At 40.4% G+C, this 17,806-nt stretch overlaps 1 protein-coding gene across 1 annotated transcript in view; it reads left to right on the top strand.

Moving 5' to 3' along the window:
* Positions 1 to 17,806, top strand: part of ptprja (protein tyrosine phosphatase receptor type Ja) — an 88,297-nt gene that overhangs the window by 59,603 nt on the left and 10,888 nt on the right. Inside the window, exons 13-18 of the mRNA XM_017709540.2 lie at positions 1,186 to 1,455; positions 2,353 to 2,598; positions 9,387 to 9,656; positions 9,886 to 10,029; positions 11,348 to 11,555; positions 15,824 to 15,942. Of these exons, the coding sequence (XP_017565029.2) occupies positions 1,186 to 1,455; positions 2,353 to 2,598; positions 9,387 to 9,656; positions 9,886 to 10,029; positions 11,348 to 11,555; positions 15,824 to 15,942 (1,257 nt within the window). The remainder of the gene's footprint in view (positions 1 to 1,185; positions 1,456 to 2,352; positions 2,599 to 9,386; positions 9,657 to 9,885; positions 10,030 to 11,347; positions 11,556 to 15,823; positions 15,943 to 17,806) is intronic.

The following is a 17,806-nucleotide window of genomic DNA, read 5'->3' as shown; positions in this document are numbered from 1 at the left end:
AGAGGGATAAATGTCGAATTGACATATAAATATCAAAGTGGCAGACAACCCCCCCAAACATGCCATGTGAAATTCAGCCTCTACCGACAGCTCTGTTTACAGATAATTATCAATAAAGCTATTTATTCAAAATAACACATTGCACACCCCAATACTAAGCAAACACACTGAAAAACTTATCTACTGCAGCTTTCCTAACCACACTGCATTGAAACTAAGCAATCAATAATTTTTACAGCAGAAGAATATGGTCTCTCTACAGCCCGTTTTACACTGACAGTTTAAAAATTACTGTATTATTGCTTTTACTTAATAGTTTTTTTCAGTCAGAGTAAAGTCAACACACACAAATTTTCGTAGCAAATGTCAACTTTTTTGCCTCTGTGTAGCCTTTATATCTCCAACCATATTGGTGAAGTGGTTGTAATTGTTATTGTATGTTTAAAAATGGTCTAAAATGCCACAATTAATGTCTGGCAGGAATTTGCCAAGGGTTAATGTTTAAGGTGACCAACAACTTTGAGTCCAACTGCCACGGTTCAGCAACAGTTTATGTGAGCAGACTCTCGTTCACAGGCAGCTTGGGTCTTTTGTTCATTAGCACTGTAGCATACACTAGGTTTGCATTTTTATGAGTATGAATATGAGTAAAGGGGCATGGTATTGATTTTGAAACCTCAGGTTTTAGTGCACATGTTGAAATGTAACAGCAACTGACCACGGGCTCAGGTTGCAAATGTCATATTTGGAATCACCTTGTTAACTGGAGCTTTAATACTAACTCATTGCTAGTCAAAAGAAGCAACTTCACTAAAACTGGATGAATAAATGAAACCCCTGCATGATTCAACCCGAAAATTACTGCCCATATAGCTGACACTGTACACTGTCCACTGTAGATATTGGAAAAATGATTTTGGACTAAAGATTAGTCTAAGCCACAAGTACACAGAATGTATTTCTGTGTACGTCTGCAAACTGTACATTAGAATTTTGTTTATTATAAGCAGGTTGCCAGACACACATTTTTGGCACAAATGTTACACTGTTGTCTTCTCATTGTTAATTTTTAATTTAAAGCTCTGAAGTTATTTTAGAAATTAAATTTAAATTTAATTTCACGAAGACATTACAGAATTTACAGACATTAGTCCTTTAAGAGAATGATGGTTGTGTATATTTCAGGTCCCAATAAACCTGGGGGTGTGCAGGTGTCTTCTAAGACAACAGACTCTCTGCTACTGCAATGGACTACAGCTCAGGGCATGAGACCTGGAAGCTTCAACTACAGTCTGACCTACCAGCCTGACCCTAACTTTACCACTTACATCACTCCATATAATACACTTCTACTAACCAGCCTGCTGTCTGGAACATCCTACAACATTTCTCTTACTACTATAGGTCCATGGAGATTCCAGAGTGAAGCAGTGACCATATATTCCATAACCACTAGTAAGTGGCAAGATAAAAACTATAATGAATTTAATTGCTATTTTGGGTGTTGTGCTGATAGGAGAGTATTTTGCAGAACAGCATTATTTGGATTAAAAAAACGCCTTGTCAGCAGTGGTCATGTGGATGGACTCTGGCATTGGTGAAACACTAGAGCAAGACTAGAGAGTTTTCAACTCCAGTCTTGGGGACCCCTACAGAGTTTAACCTATGCGCACCTGATCTAGCTCTTTGGGTAGCCTTTCATGAGCTGGACAGATGTATTGCTCAGGGAGTACTTACAACCCCATTTCAGTCCTTGCACATGGGGGCTCTGCAGCACCCCTTAAAATCAGAGAGTAATTTCCCTTAAAGTCAGTCATGCTGACAAAGAAGTAGTTGTGCCACTGCATCTTGACAAACTCAAGTGTACCTTCCAATCTCTAAGCCAGTATGGCCTTTTTTTGACAGGTCTCTAGTTCAGTGGCTAGTTTAACAGTTTTCCTTTTAAAATCCTAAAAACCTCTGTCACCTGCTCCACTGCTAGTAGGCTTCCCAGTCACTGGTGTGATCATAAAGGTGCAATTTAAGTGCATTACTTTGCATGATGATATAAACTAAGTTTCAAGTTTTTGGGGTGTATCGAACCACTCCAGCTGTATGATGGGCTGTGTGAATTAACTCCATCGATCCTGCCTATCCCCACTCCTGATACCAATGTAATGTGGGTTGAATCAGGAGCAGGAAACAGTGACTGAAGCCACCAAGATGTGCATACAGCTCAGAAACAGCTCAAACAACTCATTCAGTTCTACAGCACTTTTTTACTTGAACTTCTTATGCACCTGTAACTGATTAAGTGCTGAACCTTTGAAAGAGGAATATCTGAAGACACGTTATTTTTTCCCTTGTTTACAGGACCAGAACCAGTAAAAAATCTGAGGGTTATTTCCACATTAACAGATAGCTTGTCGGTGGCCTGGACAGGGCCACGTGGAGGATATGTGTTTGAAGTGTGTCTGAAGAATGTGTCCATGAGGAACACAAGTCTGGAGCAGATGAAACTGAATAGCCTGACTCCTGGTACTCTTTACAACATAAGTGTACAGAGTGCAACGTCGGATGGCACCAAGGGAGAAATTCAACTACTGCAAACATGCACAGGTTAGTATGGATGTTCAAGGATCAACCTCTTAAATTTAAATCAGTATACGTGGCTTCAGTGGACACTAATTAGGATTAACATTATACAATAGACAAAATTTTGTACTATTCAGACCACATTTCTGGTCCTAACGTTAGTCCCTTTAATGCAGAGGAACAAAAATGCTTCTGAGCAAATGTTTCTAAAGACAGTGGTTTGAGGTTCTCTTCAAGTGTAGTTGGTGCAGTCTACAGCATTTCTAATTGCCTAATTCTAATTGCCCTCACTGCAAGACATAAAAAAATTTGTGACAGCTTCAACTTGTTACATCACTTTCTGTTCTTTCTGTTGAAAGTATATTCTTGTCTTTATTTATACAGAGTGAGTTACAATTATGTTTACCATCTAGACAGTTTCTGAGGTATTTTCTTTGTGGATGAAGAGAAATGTATGAATTGACGTTTGTAGGTTTTTTTCTCCAGCATTTAATCTCCCTTCCATTGAAGTCATAATGGACCAACTAACTGATTTTGAAAATAATCTTTAGTTCCAGCCCTATTTCAATTGCTTTTTAGGGTGTCATGATACAAGCTATATAATGCAGGCTAATTCCAGCCATTGGTAGCTCCAACAATTCTAAATTCTAGGATGTAATCAGCTGCACACCGATGACCCTAATGTAAGTACAGCAGCTTTTCACTACCCTTGTGTCCCTCTGTCTCAGCTGTCTGTGCCTCCCTCACTGCTCTGTTGGTTAACAACCAAAGCAATGTTGGAGAAATAAGTAATTGGCTTAGAGTGTGTGCAAAATGGATTTCCATGTTTGTACAGTAGGGCAAGTTTAGCATCTATGAATGAACAGTGTGAAAAAGAAACAGCCTTACTATCCTGAAAAATAGTGGGCATTGTAAGAGCCAGAGGACTATGACCTGACAGAGACTGATAAAGTGAGTTGTTGCAACAGACACATCATGGTGGCACCTGGTTCCTTCAGCATTAAGTAAAGATCACTGGAAGATTATCCTATTTGCAATCTAAAAAATGTTATAATGTATAATGCTTTTATGTAGTAAAGCTAAACACACACACACACATTAAAATCTTAGCCAGAAAAGTGCTGCTCATTTGGCTGAAGACAGGGAAAACTCTCTTGTGTTGCACTAGCCCCTTACCTTTAATTTGACTATGACCAAAAAGTGGCATGTTCAGTGTACTTACAGTTTTATGAACAGTTTTGGACACTCCAGCCAAACGGCATATTTTGTTGACTATTGAGGAGAAAAGAAACAAACACAACCTTTGCATCAAACTGTTATTTATGTGTTAATGTATTATATTACATTATAGTTACACAACATTTAATTATTTAAAAAATTTCATAGGAAATAATAGTTATTGTGGCATTTTTCCAAAGGTTTCAACTCTCTACCAGTTATAAAGTCTCAGAAATTAATTAATTGGCTCATTAGGACTGGTTAGACCTGTAAAGAATTGCCATTAGGAATCGACAACTGATAGCAATTCCAGTGCATAAAAAGTTCTCTATAAAAGACTCTTCAAACCTTGTGCTAAAATTCAACAGCTATAGGCTCCTGAAGCTGCAACTAAATTAAATGTTTAAAGTATTTACAACATTTAGATAAGCCAAAGGCGTTTTGGAAGCTAGTGCCATAGACTGATAAAGTAAAAAAGGAGCTCTTTGGCCACAGATCACAATCACAGTCTCCTGACATGAACATTATTGAAAATCTGGGTCTAGATCTTAAACATGCAGCCCAAGCAAGACAGCACAAACTTAAAAAAAAAAAATTCTAGAGTGAATAAAACCCACATTTGAGTTACTCCACACCCACTCCACACCCCACACTCCACACCCATTCACTATGTGAATACAGATACTAATAGAGATATTTTGATCACAAAACAGACACAGAAACAGTCAGGTACACATAGTGATATGATGTTGTTGCATTTCATTCCCAATCAATAGTGACAAAAAATGTTATCTTCTGATAGAGATACTGTGATACTGTGGCTTAAGACCTGAGCCAATTGGGATAGCTGAGGGGAGCATGTAGAGGACTCTACTCTGCAGCCTGTATTTAGTTAAACTGAATGTGCCAAATGTTGTTTTACAGCTAGAACATGCTGAATGTTCTGGTTTGGGTTCATAGTACACTTTTTTAGTAACTTGTTTGTTTTGAAGTGATTCACCATCATTGCCCTGTGTGTCAGTCCCCTTTCAATAAAGAGCATTTTCCTGAAGAGAAAATAGCAGATTCCATGACTTCTTTTGCACCAATGCTACAAACAAAACCCAATCAAAGTTACTGCAGAAGAAAATTCTCAAAAAATAGATTAATCTGATGTCAAAATGATTTCTCTCACTTGTAAATCATCACAGAACAATGCAGAAATTTGAAAATGGTTTATTATGTAATTTTACAAGTGGTTAATATGACCTCCTCCAGTTGTATAGACAACATCAGCACAACACTCACGGCTGTGTCATTGTGATTTCATCCAGTGCTGTCGAACTAACGACGAATGCTCTGAGCTGTAAGAGGTTCACTGCTGATGAAAATTACATTGCGCAGTTGCGATGAATTCACTCTTATTGAAGTGGGGAATGCTAAACACTTCTCCTCACCATCGAGGTCACCATCTCCTCGCAGACTGAAGCGAGCCATCTTCCAGTGACAGTTAGAAAATCTATGATCCACTCTTTTAATTGATATGTGATTGGTTCCTAGATGCCTCACAGTGGTAAAAATATGGCGCTTTGAAATCGGATTAATCTTTTTGAATCACACTGTAGATGATGCACAAGTTTTCGAGAGGTGAAATATAACATAACTTTTATAATATCATTTTTTACCTCTTCCACCAGTGAAACATGATAAACTGACTGACAAAATGATAAAATGACATGACTCCACTACAAGGATGAAAAACATAAGGAAAACATAAAGCTATCATAACCCTGGGTCTCCGATAGCATGAGTGAAGTGTCTCACTATGGGACATGCCAACCCGCGTATGCCTTACAAGCCTAATTCCATTAGGCCGCCTGATTGGCTGGCTGACAGGTATAATAAACTGGGGTTAAGACAGTAATCTTAAGTTCTTTTTCAAACATTGATTTTGGTGTCTCACTATGGCATGTCCTAACTCCTGTATAACCAAGCAGGCCTGCCTCAAATATCTGCTGCCAACTGACTAAGATATTGTGGCCTGGGTTTGTTCATCCCCAGAGCCTGCACACAGGGCATAATGCATTCAGTTGCTGCTAGCCTGGTGATGTAAAATTCAAAGGTTGAAAGGCCTGGAGCTCCAAAGGGAGAAAAGACTGGATACATTTCTGAAAAAACATGGGGTTTGGTCATAGTGACATCTTTGACTCCCCTAGAATGAGCTGTATTCATGAGAAGTGAATGGATTTCACTAACATGATTCACTAAGGCCAATGCTACAACAGTGCCATTTTGGCTGATAATATTTTAAATCCACTTGATCGAGTAGTTTGAAACTAGAAGCGCCTGCTGTGCCCCTTTCATGAAACAGCAGACAAAGGGACATTGTCCTACTTCCTACTTGTCCTACGTCCTGTCTTCCCTCAACTGCTGCCAGATAAACTTTTATGGCTGAGAATCATTTTCCCTTATCTATCAGGTCCTGAAAAAATTATTATATCATCACCACAGATCACTGAAAGGGGAAAGTTCTCACATCATTGTTCAAATACTCACCACTTGTATCCATGGGATCTAGTGGATGAGACTTTTGGATGGAATCTATTGGGTGATAATCTCGTTATGTTCCAGTTAAACTATTCACGGTCCAGAGCCAGATACACTACATAGGGATGACAAATTTCCCCCCCTGCATGGATTAGTAGATCCCTGTGCAATGGGAGAGGCCAAGGAGTGCCATGGAGGAGCTCCATGATATTTGCCAGCCAGTTCTTCCCCAGCCATTGTGGAGCTATCAGAATGATAGACAGACCTTTCTCCCTCACCCTGGCTAAAGTAAGGGACGTTAACATTATGGGCAGGAACACATACAGTAGTGTTTGCAGCCATTGATGAGCTAATGCATCTATCCCATGTGGTGCTCTGTGATAACACAGAGAGAAGAACAGAGGGCACAGATGTACTGTTGCCATTATGTAACCTGTCCCAAATCTGTTCGATTACAGAGGAGTTTTCCATTCTCTCTGTTGACAGGCTTGCTTTGAATGACATCAAGTTTAGTGACAGACCCAGATATGATATGCACTCGAGCAGAATTAGCACACCTTTCTCTGTGTTAAGTATGAAACCCAACCAACTCATGAAGGCAAACCTCAGGTGTTTGCCACATCATACACTGTTGAGCACCATAACTCTGCTTTTTCTCAAAACTGGAGAACTGAGGGGTAGGAACCAGGGGGTCTGAGCTGCCTGTGGCTTTACCTGGGTATAGGGCTTCCTGGGCCAGGTAGCGTTATGCACTGGGGCTCTGCTTTGACCTGGCAGGTCTGTCTGTGGCTTGGGTCACCTCAGGATTCAAAAGTTGGGGGCTGCGGTTGGTGGTTGCCTGCACAAAATCGGGGCAGTTGAAGGGTGAGTGGCCTGGCTGTGTCTTTCTAGGTAAGCATAGCTGCAGGGCTCTTTTGCATTAATGCAAGAGAAGTGCCGAAAACACCTCCTGGCACCACAGATGTGTCTAGGATAGACTCTTTCTTTCTGTCTGAGAGGTTTGTCAGATTTAGCCACCATCCTCTGTCCTGAATGACCATGGTAGCCATGGCTTTTCCTGTGGCCTGGACTGGACATCTCTGGAGACAAAGGGAGAGACCCATTCAAGAGAGAGCAGACCCTCCCTTGAATGGATAATTTACCTGTGGAGTACCAAGAGCTCAGGAAATGTGGGGAGAAGCTTTCTTGCTCCTTATTTTGTCCTTTCCCCTCATCGTGTGACTTTGCAGTTTCTGCTATAATAATTGGCCAGTCCTGTTTTGCTGCCACATGCTTAAGCATGCCTTGCAGGTCAGAACTGGGGAGTGAACAGGATGGTGCCTCTCCTGACTCCTCCACGGTTTTCACTGCATCATTTTCAATGCATCTCAAATTCATCCTCCTCATCCATGATAAGAATTTCTGAGCTTCTCTAATCGATATCTTCTTCTGCCTCCTCTTCTTTCTCCTCCACATCAAGCAGATAGTGAAGAGGGTCATAGGCATTAAGCTAGACAAATCAGCTTAAAGTACTGGAGGGAGGTGGCTCAAGCAGACATGCCAACCTGCTGTGTGCTAAGCATGTCAGCACCACCAAATGAGATGATCCTCACCCAAAAGGCTGGCTTTGTGTGGAAGTCTGTAGGCTTTTCATGGTGAAATATGTGCAGTCGCAGTGTTTTGCATGACCGAGGGTCTTTTACTGCTGCCTGGGTATTTCACAGTCCAAGGCATGTAGCACAAAAATGGTGTCTGTCCCTGAAGGAAATCGTATTACCATGCAGGCTCCCCCTCTCCACTTGGAGCTTCTTGCATTGCTGTAGCCATCTAGCTGATGTGCTATATTATACAAATTAGCTGCCATGTTGAGCAAAGATGGCATAGTGGCTGGTCTTTTGACTTACTGTGAGCAAAGAATCACAAGTTAATTAGCTGTGCCCACTAAGGCTAATATGACGGGTAGCTAAGTGGCTGGACTTGTAAGCTTAGCTTGTTTAGCCTAATATAACTGCTGTTTGATAATAAACCAGCCAGCTCGAATTATTCGAGTTATGGTGAAGAGGTGAAGTGAAAATCACAATTTTTTTTTTTTTTTAGGTAATTCAGTATTGTATCATTTAATATGTGCCCTGTTGTACCAAATACTTCCACTGAGACAGCTAATGTTCTGAAAAGCATAGTAAATAGAGATAGAATAGAATTTAGATCAAATTGTTTTTAGATATCACCCAGATATCAGATTTCCTGATGACCCAGTTATAGGAGTGCCAGGTTTCCATTTGAGCACTAATACAATCTTGATTGTATGTCTGTGCAAGAAAGTTATTCACCTTGTTCTGTTTTTTGAGCAACAGCTCAGTTTCCGTGCCCTGCCAATAGGCCACATACTGAGGACAGTGTTTTTGTTGAGGAAACTGTCAGCAAAAAGATATGGAAGTTTGAAAGGTTCCCATTTATAACCAACACTTAGTTACAGTTGAAGGTGCTATGGAAAAATGGTGATGTTGAAGCATCATGGTGATGTTGAAGCATAGGCAATTCTGACAGAGGACAGGGACAGATAGTACAGAATCAGCACTCATGGAAGATGTAGCTACCTTAGCACATAGACTTGATCTCGCTCTTCTCATTGCAATGATTTCATTCCAAAATATATCCAAGTATAGATACTGATAGAGGTATTTTGATCATAGAAACAGATACAGATACTGGTGCTGTGTTACTTTGCAGTGTAACACAGATGTTAGCAAAACTTACCTCTTTGATGAAAGTTCTACATCATAAAGAGATGGTGCAAGATAGATTATTTTAAATGTAAGGGCTTAACAATTTAAAGGAAGAACACTAATTGAATTTAGAGGTACTCCGAGTTCCAATATAGTACTCTACATCCTGTCTGCTACTTTACCTTGATCATACTCCATTTGCAGCATCTAGACAATTTGCAAGGTCTGTAATACAAAGACATATACAAGATAATGCTTTCCTCAACTAGTTATTTACTAATAAAATGTCCGTTTCAGCTTTCAGCAAATTACTGGACCAACTGACAGATGTTAAATACACTTGCAATATGTTAATGTGTGCAGATGCAGCTACAGTAGACAATGTGAGCTGCTGGGGTCCTGATTTAACCTCCGCCATGCTGAACCTCACATGGAGTCCTCCTCTTGGCAGCTATATTGGCTTTCAGATCCAGCTTTCCACCCCCACCTCCTATATGACAGTAAACACCACTGACCTGCATTACACATTTACTGGACTGAAATACAACACCTACTACAGTGCCACCCTCTGGACAATGGGCTGTGGGAGAAAAAGCCAAGCAAAGGAGTTAAGCTGCACTACAGGCATCACAAGTACGCAAATACTGAATTCTTACTATAAGCAATTCTATTAATGTAATTATTTATGTAGTATTATTAATTTCTCAGTTGTGTTTGATGCTACATTTGCTAGCTTAATTACCAAACATAATCCTCATAAATATGGGTAGTATTTTATTTGCTTGATTTTAATGCAATGTTTTAGATGATCTTATAGGAGCTAAATTTTTGTATGTTGTTTTGGGTGTGTTTGTGTATTCAGATCCTCCTGTGCCTAATGTCGATACAGCTGTGACTGTAGCTTATATGGAAAATAACAAATTCAGTCTGATTGTGCAGCGTGAGATGTTTAACAACTCAAATGGTCCTGTCCTTTGCTACGGCTTTCTTATCACTTCAGACACCAGCGGTATGACTGCTCTGCACTTATTCTCAGTTACAGCCTAGTTTGTAGCATTAAAGTTTTTAGTTAATGATACGTTTTTAATTGTAAAATGTAATATAAATGTATCTTAATTGAGAGTGTTTTGTATGTACACAAAAAGACCTCCTTTATGTCTCCTTTTCTCATACAAAAGTTCTAATTATGTATGTATAGCTATGTGGGATAACTAACTAGCATTCCTATGTGAGTTCAGTTACCTAACATATTATTTATTTCAGTTCAATTTTATTTGTAATTCATTTGTCAAAAGACATTCACAAAATAGGTTTATAGAAATCTGGAGCCACACCCCAAATGTGCAAACTGACTACATTAGAACGAAATCTTGAGATGAGGTAATACTCAAAATAAGAGCCCATCTTCCTCTGCTTAGTGCCAGAGAGTGGAAGTGAAAGAAAAGGAGGTATGATTGAAATATAGAAAAAAAAAATTTAAAAAGTAGAGAACTTTGTATCAGATAAACAAGTTAAATATTAAAGACCCATTTTGGGGAAAGTTTATAACATAAAATTAAAAATCTGTTAGTTTTGTTAAAGTCCTACTAAATGAACATTGAATAAGGTTGCCTCCTTACATACAAAGGCCATCTACATATATATATATATATATATATATATATATATATATATATATATATATATATATATATATATATATGCATTAGTTTGGTGTGGATCTTGTGCAAAGCCCTCCAGAAATACTGGCATCCTTGCTAAAGATGAATAAAACATTTTGCCATAATGTGTGCTATTAAACAGCATGATCTTACACTAAAAACATAAACAAGGTTATTTAAATAATAAAGTTCTAGAAATTCATATGACAAATATGTCAAGATTCTGAGAATTTTTTTTCTTTTTACCTCATTTTACCTCTTATTTCTCTTATTTTTTGCTCATCTTTATTAAAGGTACCAGCAATTATGAAGGTACCCATGTATGCCCAACCAGGCAGCGAAGACACTACTTAACATTTCTGTAATTTCTGATTCCTGATTTGGTAAAACATGTCAGAAGACATTTGCTGGCTGTGCAACTGTTGCTTTTCTTTTTGTCAGTGCAAAAACCCTAGTGGAAAGTGACACAAAAATGACCAAACCCATTGCTCTATAAGTAGTTATTACCTCATCTCAATGTTTCTTTGGAACGCCTTATCTTTTTTTGCACACAGATTTCACCTGCAAGGTCTGGACCTCTGTCAAGTAAACTTTTAAAAAGCACTACACAAATAAAATTCAGTTCAATTAGGTTAAAATTTTACATTTGATATTGATTTGCAGTACCACTTAATAGCAGGTCTCAGTCTGTACCTGACCAGTACCTGATGCAGACATATGAGAACTATCAAGCAGGCCAGACCAGGACTTACCTTGCAGTGGTGCATGACAACATGGGCACTGAGGGAGCACAGCTCACTGTTGTCATTGGAGACGGGACTCAGTGGAATGGTTACAGAAACGGGCCGCTTAGTCCTAAAGGAAGCTACAGGTAAATGCCATATACTGTCACTAAAGTACTGTACAGCTAAATTACACTGACATGTTTGACATATTTTTATACAACCCCAATTCCAATGAAGTTGGGACGTTGTGTAAAACAGAAATAAAAACAGAATACGATGATTTGCAAATCCTTTTCAACCTTTATTCAATTGAATACACTACAAAGACAAGATATTTAATGTTCAAACGGATAAATTTTATTGTTTTTTGCAAATATTCACTCATTTTCAATTTGATGCCTGCAACATGTTCCAAAGAAGTTGGGACAGGGGCATGTTTACCACAGTGTTACATCACCTTTCCTTTTAACAACACTCAATAAGCGTTTGGGAACTGAGGACACTAATTATTGAAGCTTTGTAGGTGGAATTCTTTCCCATTCTTGCTTGATGTACAACTTCAGTTGCTCAACAGTCCGGGGTCTCCTTTGTCGTATTTTGCGCTTTATAATGCGCCACAGGTTTTCAATGGGAGACGTAGATGATGTATAGCTTTCACTTTGCATGGTAGAGTTTTAACTTGCACTTGTAGATGGAGCGACGAACTGTGTTCACTGACAATGGTTTTCTGAAGTGTTCCTGAGCCCATGTGGTAATATCCGTTACAGAATGATGTCGTTTTTTTAATGCAGTGCCGTCTGAGGGATCGAAGGTCATGGGCATTAAATGTTGGTTTTCTGCCTTGCCGCTTACTTGATTGAGATTTCTCCAGATTCTCTGAATCTTTTGATGATATTATGGACTGTAGATGATGAAATCCATAAATTCCTTGCAATTGCATGTTGAGAAACGTTGTTCTTAAACTGTTGGATTATTTGCTCACAGTTGTTCACAAAGTGGTGAACCTCTCCCCATCCTTGCTTGTGAATGACAGAGCCTTTCAGGGATGCTCCCTTTATACCCAATAATGACAATCACTTGTGGACTGTTCCAAACAGGCATTTTTTTGAGCATTCCTCAACTTTCCCAGTCTTTTGTTGCCCCTGTCCCAACTTCTTTGGAATGAGTTGCATGCATCAAATTCAAAATGAGTGAATATTTGCAAAAAACAAAGTTTATCCGTTTGAGCATTAAATATCTGGTCTTTGTTGAAAAGGTTGAAAAGGATTTGCAAATCATTGTATTCTGTTTTTATTTATGTTTTACACAATGTCCCAACTTTATTGGAATTGGGGTTGTACTTAAATTTTACCTCCTAAATGACCAGGAGCCACAGGTCCAGGTTTCCATTCCTTGCTTCTCTGAACTAAGAATAACAGTTTTCATTCCATCCATCCATCCATTATCTTCCGCTTCTCCGGGGTTCGGGTCGCGGGGGCAGCATCCTAAGCAATGAAGCCCAGACCTCCCTTTCCCCTGCCAGTTCCACCAGCTCTCCAAGGGGGATTCCGAGGCGCTCCCAGGCCAGCTGGGCGATATAGTCGCGCCAGCGTGTCCTGGGTCTTCCCCGGGGTCTCCTCCCAGGTGGACTCACCTGTGACACCTCCCGAGGGAGGCGTCCAGGAGGCATCCTAACCAGATGCCCGAACCACCTCAGCTGGCTCCTCTCGACGTGAAGAAGCAGCGGCTCTACTCCGAGTCCCTCCCGGATGACTGAACTTCTCACCCTATCTCTAAGGGAGAGTCCAGACACCCTGCGGAGGAAACCAAACTCCAGCTTTGTTTGTACAGGGCCTGAATGGCTCGTAGCAAAGAGCCATGTACCCCGTACTCCCGAAGCACCTCCCACAGAATACCCCAGGGAACACAGTCGAATGCCTTCTCCAGATCCACAAAGCACATGTGGACTGGTTGGGCAAACTCCCATGAACCCTCCAGAATCCTGGAGAGGGTGAAGAGTTGGTCCAGTGTTCCACGACCAGGGCGGAACCCGCACTGTTCCTCCTGGATCTGAGGTTCGACTATAAGCCGGACTCTCTTCTCCAGTACCCCTGCATAGACCTTGCCAGGGAGGCTGAGGAGTGTGATTCCCCTGTAGTTGGAACACACCCTCCGGTCCCCTTTTTTAAAAAGAGGCACCACCACCCCAGTCTGCCAATCCAGTGGCACCGCCCCCGATGTCCACGCAATGTTGAAAAGGCGTGTCAGCCAAGACAGCCCGACAACATCCAGAGCCTTGAGGAACTCAGGGCGGATCTCATCCACCCCTGGAGCCTTGCCATCAAGGAGCTTCTTAACTACCTTAGCGACTTCGGCCTCAGTAATGGACAAGCCTATTCCCATGTCCCCAGACTCAGCCTCCTCACTGGAGAACGTGTCGGTGGGATTGAGAAGGTCCTCAAAGTATTCCTTCCACCGCCCAATGACATCTTCAGTCGAAGTCAGCAGCACACCATCTCCACTATATACAGTGCTAGTGGTACACTGCTTTCCCCTTCTGAGTCGCCTGACGGTTTGCCAGAATCTTTTCGGAGCCGACTTAAAGTCACTTTCCAAGGCCTCACCAAACTCCTCCCATACACGGGTTTTTGCCTTGGCGACAACTGAAGCCGCAGATCGCTTGGCCTGTCGATACCTGCCAGCTGCCTCTGGTGTCCCACAGGCCAACCATGCCCGGTAGGACTCCTTCTTCAGCTTGACGGCATCTCTCACCTGGGGTGTCCACCACCGGGTTCGAGGATTACCGCCCCAACAGGCACCAACTACCTTACGGCCACAGCTACAGTCAGCCGCTTCAGCAATGGAGGAACGGAACATGGCCCATTCTGAGTCAATGTCCCCCACCTCCCCCGATATCTGGTCAAAGTTCTGACGGAGGTGTGAGTTGTAGATCAATCTGACAGGTTCTTCTGCTAGACGTTCCCAGCAAACCCTCACTATACGTTTGGGCTTGCCTGGTCTGACCGGCATCTTCCCCCACCACCTGATCCAACTCACCACCAGGTGGTGATCAGTTGACAGCTCAGCTCCTCTCTTTACCCGAGTGTCCAAAACACATGGCCGCAAGTCCGATGACACGGCTACAAAGTCAATCATTGAACTGCGGCCTAGGGTGTCCTGGTGCCATGTGCACTTATGGACATCCTTGTGTTCGAACATGGTGTTCGTGATGGACAAACTGTGGTTTGCGCAGAAGTCCAAAAACTGAACACCACTCGGGTTCAGATCAGAGAGACCATTCCTCCCAATCACACCCCTCCAGGTCTCATTGTCATTGCCCACGTGAGCGTTGAAGTCCCCCAGTAGGACAATAGAGTTTTCATTGTGTTCTGTGCTATTACTAGATTACAGGATCAGGGGTTTTAATGGGTTAATGCAATTCAGACTTAACTGCTGAACTGTATACTAAAATTATTTTATTCTAAAACAGTATTTCCTGATTTCAGTTCTGGAGGCCTGCAAGCAGAGCCACTGGAACCGCGGGGGCAATCAGGCATTTGATGCAGCACTTATTAAATTACTTGGGCAAAGACCCACCACTTTGTGACTGAGTTCAGGATGCTTACATAAATATTAAAAAAGAAATCTGTAAGCTGCACAGAGCGATGAGTGACACAAAGAGTCAAACAGTAACATTTAAACACTCAATATGTGAATACTCTGTATTCAAACCAAACAACTAAATCACTTTAATGCAGACAGTGAAATTAGCACAGAGTACATACTGTCTGTATAATCTGCCTGCTTTAACATTTTACACTTTGCCTGACCTCATATTGTTGCTCCAGCTCGAGCTTGAGCTAATAATGGCAGTGAAGCAATAATTAAACAATAGTGAACATGCATTTGATGTTGTCTCATGGATCGAAGCGCGTATTTTTTGTCAAATATCAGCTGACATCATTTGATTGATTAACCTATATTTGAATTAAAATAATCTCAAAGAGGCTGATATTATTTAAGGTTTATTACAATCTCCATTTTATAATTTTGTGGTGGCATATGTGATAGCAACACAGTACTTGTTCCACTACAAAATTCATGCAGCTTAACATTTTTCAGAGGTTTTAGCAGAGTTTGCTATCTAAGGCTGAACCCAATGAACCCATATATATATATATATATATATATATATATATATATATATATATATATACACATGAGAGAGAGAGAGAGAGAGGGAGTTTTTCACATGCAGTGATTTCCACTATAGAATCCTGTTTTAATGGTCATATTAGTTTTAATGGTAATATTAGTTTTTAGCCTTGTTTTTTTTTCAAAAATGGAGTTGTATACTGTATACAATGTATATACTATGATGACATAATGCATGTTTTATTAAGCAGTGTACCTCATATCTCTGTCTTTAATGCAGTTTTGCAGTTGTCATTTTTACCCATCTGGTGGTACAAAATGGCTTAGTGGTGGTATCTCAGTCCTACTACTCTATATCCTACTTTCAACAGAATGTCATCATCCTTCCTGAAAAGCCAGGTAAAAGCTACAAGAATTTCATAACCTTAAATATTTCTTGGTCTGAGATGTCTTATTTGCAAAGTGTAACCATCTCCATTGTAAACCTGGATGGCCTTTTTTCACTGATGATATATATATATATATATATATATATATATATATATATATATATATATATATAAAATTTTTGAACATTACAGCCTTAACAATGTCTTCTTTTTAACTGCAAATAACTGCAGTTAAAATAATACCAAAACAAAACATAATACCAAAACATTTCCACTGTCAGAATTACTGATAGATCAGTGTTTGACATTAATAATGTTTCATTATTTAGAATTAATATGTATTGTGCAATAATTGAACAATTTCAGTATTTTTATAGTTTTATTTTAGTGCAACAACAAGTTTGTAGTATATTTTTAACACGCTGTAAATGCAAATGGTGCACATGACTAGAATACATTACTAAAAAGAACATATCACACAAAAGTTAATATTGATTTTAATATCAGCAATTAATTGTTGTGAAACTGCAGGTTGTGACTTTATCCAAAGAGTCTAAACTAAAGAGTCTATCTGTCCTAATGTTCTTTACCCTCCCTCATACTAAGTGAATAAAGCAAAGAGTTATAAAAGAAAAACAGCATAATTTTTGGGCACTAGAAAAAATTCTCCCAGGTTTTATATTACTTTATTACTTTTAGGGTGAAAACTCTGTAATACATATGGGGGTTTAATTGGGCTGTCATGGAAGAACTACTGTTAATACTGTTCATTTCTAGGTTACCACCTACACTATATTTCCAAAAGTATTCACTCCTCTGCCTTCACACACACAAACTTGATGTCACGATTGGCCCTTCCAAGTCTTCCATGTGCTTTTGTTTACTTGTACATGTTTTTTGTTTTGATTCTTCCCTGTCCTGCCCCCTTGTTTCCAGACCCTGCCCTTGATTGTTTTCACCTGTGTTTACCACCTGTGTCTTGTTTGCCTGTTGTATTTGAAGCCCTGGGTTTTCCCTAGTCGCTTGCTGGTCTTTGTTTGGTATGGTAGTGTTTGAAGTGTTTGGTGTTTGTTTATTATGACCTCTGTTGTTTGTTTATCCTGTGTTTATTTTGTCATGTCTGTTCCCCATTCAATCCGTGTTGGCTCTATGACCTTGGCTGTTTTGACTCTGACTATGGATTTGCCCTTAATAAATCTCGCTTATCTCAGTGTATGCGTCCACCTCATCATCTCTCCCAAATGTTACACTTGAGTGACATCCCATTCTTAATCCATAGGGTTTAATATGATGTTGGCCCACCCTTTGCAGCTATAACAGCTTCAGTTCTTCTGGGAAGACTTTCCACAAGGTTTAGGAGTGTGTTTACAGGGATTTTTTCTTCCAGAAGCGCATTTGTGAGGTCAGACACTGATGTTGGATGAGAAGGCCTGGCTCTCAGTCTCCGCTCTGATTCATCCCAAAGGTGTTGTATCGGGTTGAGGTCCAGACTCTGTGCAGGCCAGTCAAGTTCTTCCATACCAAACTCACTCATCCATGTCTTTATGGGCCTTGCCTTGTGCACTGGTGCACAGTCATGTTGGAACAGGAAGGGGTCATCCCCAAACCGTTCCCACAAAGTTGGGAGCACAAAATTGTCCAAAATCTCTTGGTCTGCTGAAACATTAAGAGTTCCTTTCACCGGAACTAAGGGGCCAAGCGCCACTCCTGAGAAACAACCCCACACCATAATCCCCTTCCACCAAACTTTACACTTGCAGTCAGACAAGTACTGTTCTCCTGGCAACCACCAAACCCAGACTCGTCCATCAGATAGCCAGACGGAGAAGCATGATTCATCACTCCAGAGAACACATCTCCACTGCTCTAGAGTT

The sequence above is a fragment of the Pygocentrus nattereri genome, chromosome 25, assembly GCF_015220715.1.
Source record: "Pygocentrus nattereri isolate fPygNat1 chromosome 25, fPygNat1.pri, whole genome shotgun sequence".
NCBI lineage: Eukaryota > Metazoa > Chordata > Actinopteri > Characiformes > Serrasalmidae > Pygocentrus > Pygocentrus nattereri.
Note: the sequence above shows the minus strand (reverse complement) of the source record. Positions and strands in the feature narration are given on the sequence as shown.